Here is an 11540-nt window from a genome sequence, read left to right as displayed (position 1 = left end):
GCCAGAGAGAGCTGCGGCTTTATTCAGGAAGAGCTGGGGTGGGAGGTGGGCTCTCTGGGGTCCACCTGTGGCCTCTTGGGCAGGGACATTAGAAGCCGATGGCTGCAGGCATCTGAGCCCCCTCAGAGTCACCTGTGGGGGGCTCAGGGGCAGCCTCAGAGTCATCTGAGGGGGGCACGGGGGCGGCCTCAGAGTCATCTGAGGGGGGCACGGGGGCGACCTCAGAGTCGTCTGAGGGAGGCAGGGGGGCGGCCCCATCTCCGGTCACGGTGGGCAGGGCCTGGTAGGTCTGGGTCCAGTACTGCAGGTAGCTGCTCCTCAGGTGCTGTTTCAGGGACTGGCCGTCCATCTTCTTGTTAATCTCCAGGTAGTTGCCATTTTCCTGGGTGTAGGGATCCCACTGGGTGGGCACAGCCAAGTGGCCCTTGTTGGGGTCCCTGCACATGAGAGAAAGGCTGTGTGGGGTCTGAGGGCTCACGGGAGGCCTCCATGCTGACCCGAACCACCAGGACACCTCACTGTGTCCTGGGCACTGATGGGCATGTGCGTGTCCTGAGGCCCAGCCAGTACTCCCCTTCCCCCCCTCTCTTTCTTTTCTTTAAACCTGCACCAGAGATATTATTATTTTTTTTCAATGGAGAGTGAAAAGGAGGGGGAGAGACAGAGAGAGCAACATTGATGTGAGAGAGAAACATCCCCAACAGGCCCGAACCATGGTTGGGGATCGAGCCTGCAATGAGGTACATGCCCTTGACGGGAATCAAACTGGGGACCCTTCAGTACACTGGCCCAGGCTCTATCCACTGAGCCAAACCGGCCAGGGCCCAGCCAGTACCTCCTATCCTCACACACAGATGGGGGTACTGAGGCTCAGGGAGGTTAAGTGTAGGAGAGGGGACAGGCATGTGGGGCTCAGGTGGCAGGAGGCCTTGCCCAGCCTCACCCCGCCTTACCCAGTCCTGGCAAAGTTGGTCCAGTAGGCGATCATGGCCTGGGAGACAGTCCTGTCTTGGGCCCGGTAGCCCAGGGGGGTGGCGAAGGGCTTCCCAAACACGTACTGGAGGTCATCGGCGTGGTCAGCGCCCACCCAGCTGGGGTAGACTGGCATGCGAGAAGGGTGGGAGAACAGGTAGGTGTAGGTCCGGGCACTCCTGAGGAGGGAGGGACACGGCCCAGGTTGGCAGGGAGCTCACCTGGGCTGCCCACCCAGAGCTGGGCCCTGGAGGGAGGCCATGGGAGAGCAGGGCGGGGCCGGGAAATCCCCAGACTCAGGAGGGACCTGGGTCCCTACACCGGAAGGGAAGGCCGTGGCGTTGTGGGTTCTACAAATTGAGGCGTCTTCCTTCCTTTTCTTCTGCCAATGAATTTGTGTCCTTCATCAGATGGGACAGACATTTACTTCAGAGGCACTAACACAGCAATTAGAGACCAGTGCACTGCCTTGTTGCTGCAAAGCTTTCTGCCTACACTTCCTGGGCATCGATTTCTCTCCCTTCCGTTTCAGCATCCCTAACTTAGGTTTTGTTTTCACTGGAGGTTGACCAGGTGGCCGCAGGCCAGAGTTGTTTTGAATGTTGGCCAACTCCAAACCCACATCAGAGAGCATCACCCCGTTTTCTGTCCCCTTCAGCGTGGGGGAGGCGGGCTGGCTGCAGGAGCTGCCAGGGGAGGCCTGAGGGCTGAGGAGGGCTCTGTAAAGGCCCCTGAGCTGGGAGGTGAGGAGGGGCCTTCTAAAGGCCCGTCAGGCCTGGGCAAGGCAGATGGTGCAGGCACCGCTGGGACCCCATCATGGCTTTCCCGGGCCTCCCTGATCCCTGAGTCGCCCACCGGGGAGGCCTTGCTGGGCAGGTGCGTGACCCAGGGGAGCCTCCCCTGCCCCGGCCCTCACTTAGCGCTGGCTCTGTGCTGGGCCACGGCCATCTTCGTGGGCATCAGGAAGAGGACATCGGTCTCCAAGTCCACCACCGTCTTCTTCTTGGCCTCCTGGGAGGAGTCCTGGGCCCAGGACTCCGTGTAGAAGTCAAAGGTGGCGTTGGCACCTCTGGGCCCCTTGGCCAAGGTGAGCCCGCTGACCAGCTTGAAGAAGTCCTCCCTGCAGGGACAAGCCGGCACTGGACCCTGGACCCGGGGCCACGGGAGGCATCCCCCCCAGAACCCCCTGCCAGGGGCCTGCACATGGCCCACTACACCTGCTGGCCTCCTCCCTCAGCTGATGCCTCCCCAAGTGGCCTCCAGGCATGCCCTGGGCCCTGTGCCCCACTCACCCCGTGACAGTCAGCTTGTCCTTGTCAATGGCCGGCATGTCCATGGTGGTAAAGAGGTGGCCGTCCATGTTGTTGGTGCCAGCGATGTAGTCAATGTCGGCCGCGTTGGCGAAAAGGTTGATGGGGTCGTCGGGGATGAAGTCTCCATCCACGACGGGGACAAAGCCCAGGTAGTGCACTATGGGGTCTGCGTGGAGAGCAGAAGTAGTGCAGGGGGCGGTGAGTGAGTTAGTGAGTAAAGGAGTGATCAGTCCTCTAGTCCAGTGGTCAGCAAACTCATTAGTCAACAGAGCGGCAAACCACGGCTCACGAGCCGCGGTTTGCCGACCACTGCTCTAGTTCAAAGGCACTCAGTCTGTTCCTTAAAATTGGGTGCAAATGACTGTATGTGGCATGGTTGGCGGTGGCCCAAATATGCATCAGTTTCCCAAAGGCGTCAGGACCCAGGGAGGATCAGAGGGAGGGATGACGCCCTCTGCACAGGGCCAGCCCTCAGACCCAGCACTTCCTCACTCCTTTGGGTGCATGGCCGTCCCCCCATGTGCAGCCCCCACTCACACTCCAGGCCCACCAGGGGTGTCTTATAGGCCAGTGTCAGCGCCCGGGGATCGGTGACCTTCAGACACTTGGCCATCCTGGCGGTATCGTCCAGGGGGCAGCCCACCTTCTTGGCGATCTGGGGGTTTGGGGGGAGAGACACATAGCTGAGGCCAGAGCGGGGCAGAGAGGGATGGGGTCCAGGACAGGGCATGGAAAGGAGGTAACCTGATCCCCTCACCCACCACAGCTCCCCTTTACCCTCTTGGCCCAGGAGAGAGGGTTCTTCTGGATGGCCCAGGGGGCCAGCGCCACGCCGCTCTGGCTGATGGCTCGCCGGATGAGGCCCTTGTTGTAGGGAGAGAGGGTCTGCAACACACACAGGTCCTGTCACCATGGCCTCGCCTCTCCTGCCTACCCGGGCTCCACCAAGCACAGTCAGACTGTCAGCTTCATGCTGTTCCCCACAGCCCCCATCAGCTCCCCCAGCCCCCATCAGCTCCCCTAACCCTCATCAGCTCCCCCCTGTTCCCATCAGCTCCCCCAGCTCCCATCAGCTCCCCCAGCCCCCATCAGCTCCCCCAGCCCCCATCAGCTCCCCAGCCCCCATCAGCTCCCCAGCCCCCATAAACTCCCCCAGCCCCCTTCAGCTCCCCAGTCCCCATCAGTTCCCCAGCCCCCATCAGCTCCCCCAGTTCCCAACAGCTCCCCCAGTTCCCATCAGCTCCCCCAGCCCCCATCAGCTCCCCTAGCCCCCGTCAGCTCCAAGCCCCCATCAGCTCCTTCCAGTTCCCCCCCCCAAACACCCTGGGAAGAAGGCCTGCCCTCCCGGGGTCCCCAGACCTGCAGAGAGACGCTGGCACCCCCGGCTGATTCCCCAAAGATGGTGATGTTGTTGGGGTCCCCCCCAAAGGCCGCAATGTTCCTCTTCACCCACGCGATGGCCATGTGCTGGTCCCGAAGGCCATAGTTACCTGGGGCCAGTGGGGGAGCCCATGAGGGACTGGGGTGGGGGGAGAGCTTCCTCCATGTGGGGACCCCAGTCAAGCCCCAGGATGGAGCATGGTGGGTCCCAGGAGGCTGTTGAATGAGGTGCTGGAGTGGGTGTGGGGCTCAGGCAGGGGACCAGGAGCAGGAGGGCCAGGCTGCACATCTCTCTCGCTGACACCATCCCTCTTGTTGTCTGTCTGTCCTATGGCTCTCTGTCTCCTAACATTTCAGTGTCTCATCTTCTGCCTCTCCCTGTGTCCCTCTCCCTGCTCCCTGGTCTCCCTGGGTCCCCGTCCCTGCTCCCTGGTCTCCCTGGGTCCCTGCCTGGCTAGCTGGCAGCCTCTTCTGTCACTAGAGCCGCCAATGGATTTCTGTGTCTCACTGTCCACCTCCAGGTTCCTGGCTCTGGGAATAGAATCCTGGGACTTTCCAGGTTCAGTGAGGAGTTGACTGGGATCGAGGGGTGCTGAAGCGCCCCCCACCAGCTCCCTCAACCCCGGCCCCAGGCGCCCAGCATACCTGGCAGGTGGGCGTCCCCAGTGCTGAGAAAGCCCAGTGGCCCGACGCGGTAGTTGAAGGTGACCACGATGACATTGCCCCGCGTGGCGATCTCCTCCCCATCGTACAGGTAGTTTTTGAGGACGTTGGCCCCTTGGCTAGAACCCATGAGGAAGGCTCCTCCGTAGATCCAGATCATGACAGGCAAGTTCCGGGAAACTGAGGCAGGAAGCATGCCTGGTGACCCCAGCTGGGCCTCCCCATCCCCTCTGCGTGCTTGTTTCAGTGAATTTCAGCTCTGGTGCCCCCACACACCCAAGGGGCTGGGCAGGGCTGGGCCTCTGGCTGCCTGGGCACTTTCTGCAGGTTTAGGGAATTGGAGGGCATAGGGGGGCGCACCTTCCTTCTTGCCCTGGGGGACCCAGATGTTGAGGTAGAGGCAGTCCTCAGAGCCATAGGTGTTGTCCTGGGTGATAGTGGCTTGCAGGCATCGCTTCTTGAAGTCCTTGGCCTTCAGGGTCCCTGTGAGTGACCAGGGGGCTTGGTGTGAGGATGGTGGCCTCTGGGGACCCTATTCCCAGTACGCCGGATATTCCAGGCCACTCTCAGTGTGGGAATCTTAATCAGGGTATCCAAGGACTATACGCAAGTACAAGGCCACAGTGTGTGCCATGCACACGCATGCTCTTTCTTCTATAACCCAAAAGACTGGCAAAAGGCCTCTTTTGTGTGAGTAGTATAAGGTTGTGACCAGCAGGCGTGGCTGCTTGGCGAGGCTGTGGCCCTAAGGATGGCTCCTGTATAACGAGCTCCTGTGCGGGAGGCTTCTGCTTTGAGGGAAAGGTGTGTTGTTACCCAGCCAGTGTGCAGCTCCCTGCTGTCTGGGGCTTTGCTTTGAAGCACTGTTTTGGCTAATGGCTCCTTGTTAGCAGTGGCTCCATGGCCCTTAGCTTTACAGTAAAGATTCTCTTCTACACCCACAACTTCTCATGGCATCTCCATCTACCGCCCGAGGTCCAATAAGGCCCCGCCACTGGCAGAGGGGCTCGGACTGACAGCTGGAGAAGTGGAGCATTGGATAAAGGAGGAACTGAGTTCCCAACAGTTAGTACAGCGAGCAGGCTTCAAGGAGGAAGTGGCTCTGACGCCTGGCGCTGTGCGGAGGATTCAGAAGTGTGAGCGGCTACGGAGCCGGTGCTCCCACACTTGGCGTGGTCGCCAGGATGGAGCAGTGAGTCCTCTCTGACATGCCCCACCCACCACCCCAGGCACAGGGCCAGCCCAGCACCCCCCCACACCCACTCCCACCTTGCCAGCCGGGGTGCCGCTGGGGGTTCTCCAGGGCCTTGGGCGGGGCGGCGAAGGGGATGCCCTTGAAGACGTCCACAGAGTTGCTGCTTAAGAGGCCGAGTTTCTTGTTGACGCCCTCCACGAAGCCTCCTTCCGTATACACCGCGCCCAGCTGGGGAGAGGGGCAGGCTCAGGGGGCGCAGGCTGGGCAGGCCAGCGGGGTGGGGCGACCCCAGCAGGCTCTAGGGGCCCAGACACAGCTTCAAGGGGGGGGGGGCCTGACCTGCACCTGAGACCAGGACCACCGCCTGCCCACGTTACCGAGGAGCAGCTTGCTGCCTGCCCCCGCCCCTGCCCCCGCCCCCCCCCAGGGGTGCCCTGCCCCTGAATCTCAGAGGAGGCTGCTTTAACAGGTGGGCATGTTTCTGCTCAGCAAAGCCTTCCCACAAGGCTGCAAGAGGTGGGGGGAGGTTTGGATTCTGGCCTAGCTGTGACCATGAGCCTCAGTTTCCCTGTCTGTAAGGTGGGTGCCCGCAGTGTGTCCCGCTGGGCCTGTTAGCTTGTCCAGCTGTCGGCAGTGGTGGCCGTTCGTGGGCACTGAATGCTTCATGCCCAGCCGGGAGCTCCTGGAGTGGGGCCTTCCTTGTCCTCCCCTTGCCCGCACCCGTCCTGCGAGCCTGTGCTCCCTGCTGGAAAAGGCCCCCCCCCCCCCCGCCCCGCACTGCCCTCCCAGGCCATCGGAGCCTCTGCTGCATGTCCAGCCCCCTCGGGGCCACAGTCCCCCTCCGCCCAGTGCCTGGGCCGGCGCTCATCTACCCTGTCCCTGGGGGGAACCGCTTTCCTGCTCGAAGTCGCCCTGCTGGGGCGGCTGTGTGATCAGAGCCAGGCTCCCACCCTCCACGCTGCCCTCACCCGCCCCAGGCGGCGGTGGCAGGTGGCAGCTTCCCAGCTCTCCCCTGTGCGGGGTTCCAGGTGCGCAAGGGCAGGGCAGGCCCGCCCCCCAGGCCAGGCCCGGGCGGGGTGGGAGGGGGTGGCTGGAATTGGAGAGAAGGGGCCAGGTGCTCCGACACAGGTGTAGGCTGGGCCCATTCTCTCTCCCTCTCTCTCTCTCTCTCTCTCTCTCTCTCTCTTTCTCTCTTTTTCTCTCTCTTTCTCTCTCTCTCTCATCTCAGGATGAGCTTTCAGTGCCAGGCCTACAGGCGCTTTTCCTGACCAGCCTCCGTGGATGCTGGGAAGCGGCAGAGGGCCAGGTCTGCCTGGGGAACTGGGTCACCTCACAGACGTGTCTCTGTGTGACTGAGGTCAGCCTGAGGGCCCCAGCAGGGAGGGCCAAGGGCATAGGGACCCTGGCCCTGTGGGCAGTGTGTTTGTGTCGGGGGGGGGGGGGGGGAGGCAAGGTGGTACGGCTGCTGGAGCCGCGTGGAAATAACCCAGATCCTTCAGGCTCCAGAAAAGGACTCCCCCAAAGAAAGAGAGGGACCTCTCGGTGGCAGAGGGCCTAGGGCCAGTCTCTGAACTTCCGGGGGACAAGGGCAGGTCCCAGGGGCAGCAGGGGTGAGGGAGCAGGGTGAGGGGTGGAAGAACAGCAGCATGGTGAGGCATGGGGCCCCTAGTCACGCCTGCCTGGAGCTGTGGGGTCCTGAGGAAGCCCCGCTCCTCAGCCCTGGCAGGGCCCTGAGGGAAGGGATCCTGTAGGCACCCCGAGGATCCTGACTCCCCCTGGAGGGGCCTGGCCACTGGCAAGCAGGTGGGTGTTGCCCCCGCTCCACGGCGGGGGCCCGGGCTCCGGGTTGAACTAGACCGAGGTCCACACTCCTGTTCCGCCGCTGGGGCTGTGATGGGAAAACTGCCGGCCTCTCAGGGCCCAGTGCCCTCTGAGCCAGGCCATGGCCCTCCCCGGGCAGAGGGAGAGCCCAGGGCCCTGGAGGCCCAGGCAGATCCGCAGATCAGCCCTGAGGGCGCCAGTGACTCTGGGGCTGCGGGGACAGGGCGTCTTGTTTGTGTTGGAGCAAGTGCCCCTGTGTGCCCTGAGTGCGCCTGGCCCAGCCCTCCCTCGTGGTCTCTGACATTGGAGTTCGTGGGCGTCCTGGCTGTCAGCTGCGCGGCTCCATCGTGTGAGTGTGAAGGCAGGAGCGCAGAGGAAGGGCCAGGACAGCGCGGGGCTGGGTGTGGGCTCTCGGGGTCCCTTTGTGCCAGCGCCCCACCTGCCTGCCCCCCTCCGCAGGCCATCCCAGGTCCCAGGCCAGGTTAGGGGAGCAGACGGGCCCCTGCCATGTCCTCTGGGCTCTCGCTTACCTTTGCTGCGCTCACTACCGCCAAGCAGCAGGCGAGGCCTAAGACAGCCAGCTCCGGGCGCCCCATGGTGCGTGTGTCTGCCTTGGGGGCCCTGCCTCCAGCCCGTGGGTATTTATGGGGTGGGAGCCAGCCTGTGGAGGGTCCCCTTTCCCTCCTCCGACCTCTGCCCCTTCCTGCAGGGTGGCCACACTCCAGGTGGTGTACGTGGGACCAGCACAGCTGTCATTTCCAGCCTGGCGCGGGCTGGGCCAAGGTCAGGCAGGTGTGCGCGCACACACACGCACACGCACGCACACACACACACACACACACACACACACACACACACGCACACACACGTGTACCGGTGCAGAGATGGTCCGCCTTTCCCAGGAGCCGCTGTCGGGAGCTGGTGCCCTCAGTGCACCTGCGAAGGTTCCTGGGAATAGAGGCAGATGGCACAGGGCAGGCCCTGTCCCCAGCACCACATGGACGCAGGTCAGAGTGGCTGCCTCCTGATCCAGAGCCCAGGTCTCCTGGGATGGAGGTGTGGAGGCGGCAGGACAGTGGGCAGCAGGAGCCGGGCAGGCTGGGCCGGGTGCGTGAGGACCGGGGAGCAAAAGGTTTGAGGGGTGCGTTTGTTAACAGGCCTCTGGCCGCTAGTGCAGTTCTGCAGCCTGTTCTGGAGGAAGTAATCCGAGGTTGTACAGATGGCCAATGGAGGCCACCTATGAGCAGGGAGATGGAAATTACAACCTCAGTGTCAATCAGCTCACAGCCGCCTGGAGGGCCACCATCAGCAAATCAACAAACCCCAAGGGCTGGCGGGGTGTGGAGAAGAGGGAACCCTCGTACCCTGCTGGTGGGATGGGGCCTGGTGCGGCCACGGTGGAAAACAGTACGGAGCTGCCTCAAAAAATGGAAAACGGAACTGCCGTTTGACCAGCGACCCCCTTCTGGGAATATCCTAAGAATCCTTAGGCACCAATGAGAATGACTGTGTGCACCTCTGTGTTCCTAGCAGCGTCATGTACAACAGCCAAGATCTGACAGCAGCCCAAGTGCCCATCAGTAGGCGAGTGGACAAAAGCGGTGGTACGTTCACACCGTGGAATACTCTGCAGCTGTAAAAAGAAGGAACTCTTACCCGGTGAGACAGCCTGGAGGGACCTGGAGAGCATCATGTTGAGTGAAATAAGACAGTGGGAGAAAGACAAGTATCACATGATCTCACTCATGTGGAATCCAATGAACCAAATAAACTGACCAATAAACAGATCCATAGACATGGACGCATGGAACAGCAGGACAGATCTCGGAGTGAAGGTGGAGGGTGGACGGGAAGAGATGAATCCAGAATTTATGTGTGTAGATGCAGGGCCCCTGGACACAGACAATAGACAGGGGAAACAGGGGCGGGGTGGGGCGGGAGCTGGGTGGAGAGGGAAAAGGGGGGAAATGGACATCTGTAATACTCTCAACAATAAATTTAAGAAAAATATACTCGGCTGGCATGGCTCAGAGGTTGAGTGTCCATCTATGAAGCAGGCGGTCACAGTTCAATTCCCGGTCAGGGCACATGGCCGGATTACATCCCCATTAGGGGTGTACAGGAGGCAGCCAATCCATGATTCTCTCTCATCATTGATATTTCTCTCTCCCTCTTTCTCTTTGAAATCAATAAAAATATATGTTAAAAAATAAAATCGTTCAGCTGGCGTGGCTCAGTAGTTGAATGTGGTCGTTGCATACACCGATAGGTTGCGGATTTGATTCCCAGTCAGGGCACATGCTGGGAATGTGGGCTGGATCCCAGTAGAGGGCATGCAGGAGGCAGCCAATCGATGTTTTTCTCTCTCTCTTCCTTCCTCTGTCTGAAGTCAATAAAAACATCCTATCTAATAAAGAGGAAATATGCAAATTGACCATCACTCTGCCACAAAGGTGGCAGCGCCCATAGCCACAAGATGGCGGCACCCAGTCCTCTCAGCCACAACGAAGTCCCCCAGTCCCGGCGGGGGGCGGCCGCTGAGAGCAGGCAGCGTGAGCGGCCTGGTGGAATACTTGCTTCATCACTATGGCGATGAGGCAAGCGTTCCACCCCAGCTGCAGAGGGCCTCTGGGCAGCGGGCACAGAGTGGCCTGGGGGGCGTGAGGAGGGGGGATCGCTTGTGTCTTCGCCCCAGTGACAAGGCAAGTGTTCTCCACCTGGCCGCAGAGGGCCTCTGGCCAGACGGGTGCAGAATGCTTGCATCGTTGCAGGTTGGGCTGAGGGACCCCCCCGCTCCCATGCACGAATTTCATGCTCTGGGCCTCTAGTATATATATATGTAACCCTGCTGGTGTGTTAAGATCTTCATTTTTAAGAAATTAAATAAATTAATTAAAGGAGGTAATTCTGAATGGGGGACAGGGACTCATGTGCTGGGGATGCTCTGGGCAGTGTTGTTTATAGGCATTAAGGAGGAAGGGAAGAGGGCCACGCCCTATGTTTTAATGACGGGGGTGGTTACTCACTTCACATGTGTACATGCGCCTGCACAGGGTCTGCAACATAGATGCTGAGTGAGCTTGCCCGGAAGTATCCAGAGGAGGCGACAGTGTCCCGCAAAGAGAGAAATCCCCGCTGGCTTCTGCAACAAGTGGGGTGCTTCCTACTAATCTTGCTTTGGGGAGCTGACCTTAGGGGCATTAATTTCACCCAGAGATTTGGCCAATGTTTGAAGTCCAGCAAAGATGCTCTCCCCGACCACACTCTGGGCTCCCTGAAGGCGTTTCCCACCGGGTGTCTCGGTGCGTCCCCCTCACAAAGCGCTGTGCAGGGCTGCTGCAGCGTGAGCCCCACCCTCCGGATCGGATCACCCTCCGCATCTCCTCGGCTCCTCAGCCTCCACCGACCCTGGTGCTCTGGTCGCTGCGGGTGTCTTCACCCAGAACCCTGTTGGCCGGAATGGCCCTTACCCTGGGTCCCGATGAGTCATTTCCCACCACGGGCCGCCCTGCTCCTAGGGCTATAGTGCCCACTTGCCCACGCTCTATAGAGGGAGCTCAGGTCTACACGGAGGTCTCTTCCCTGTTGCGATAGCCGTGAATAAAGTCTGGTTTTGCCACTTGAACTACTGTCCGCTCTGGTTTTTCTTGGACAGTGATGGTGCCGTGACTCAGCTAAGATCGGATTCATGGCTGGACTCCCAGACCTCTCACACCACGGCCCAAGTGTACACCCCTGAAGACTCTGTCCTCACTCCCATCTGATCGGGGATCCATTGGTGAGCCAACTCCTGAGCCACTGCTCTGGGTGACAGTCCACTGAGGCACGGTAAGGACAGATCTCAGTTCTTAACACATTGCTGACCAGTCTTTTTAAAAAATATATTTTAATTGGTTTCAGAGAAGAAGGAAGAGAGAGAGAAACATCAATGATGAGAATCATTGATTGGCTGCCCCCCGCATACCCTCCACTGGGGATTGAGCCCGCAACCCAGGCATGTGCCCTTGACCAGAATTGAGCCTGGGACCCTTCAGTCTGCAGGCCTATGCTCTATCCACCAAGCCAAACCGGCTAGGGCAGTGGTTGGCAAACTCATTAGTCAACAGAGCGGCAAACCGCGGCTCGTGAGCTGCATGTGGCTCACGAGCCGCAGTTTGCCGACCACTGGGCTAGGGCAACAGACCAGTAGTTTTATT

The 11540-nt window shown here is 60.5% G+C and overlaps 1 protein-coding gene across 1 annotated transcript; it reads right to left on the bottom strand.

Moving 5' to 3' along the window:
* LOC308248394 (bile salt-activated lipase-like) lies at window positions 1-7940 on the bottom strand (the record flags this gene model as incomplete). The annotated part of the gene is made up of 11 exons (XM_080668344.1): window positions 1-437; window positions 954-1151; window positions 1889-2092; window positions 2265-2451; window positions 2823-2940; window positions 3063-3170; window positions 3645-3775; window positions 4311-4508; window positions 4689-4811; window positions 5598-5751; window positions 7875-7940. The coding sequence occupies 11 exons, from the start codon at window positions 7938-7940 to the stop codon at window positions 89-91; spliced, it is 1836 nt and encodes a 611-aa protein (XP_080524470.1). The 3' UTR covers window positions 1-88.
* Window positions 7941-11540: the final 3600 nt, after the last annotated feature.

Source organism: Plecotus auritus (genome assembly GCF_963455305.1).
Source record: "Plecotus auritus genome assembly, chromosome: 5".
In the NCBI taxonomy this organism is placed as follows: domain Eukaryota; kingdom Metazoa; phylum Chordata; class Mammalia; order Chiroptera; family Vespertilionidae; genus Plecotus; species Plecotus auritus.
This window is presented reverse-complemented; position numbering and strand designations above follow the sequence as displayed.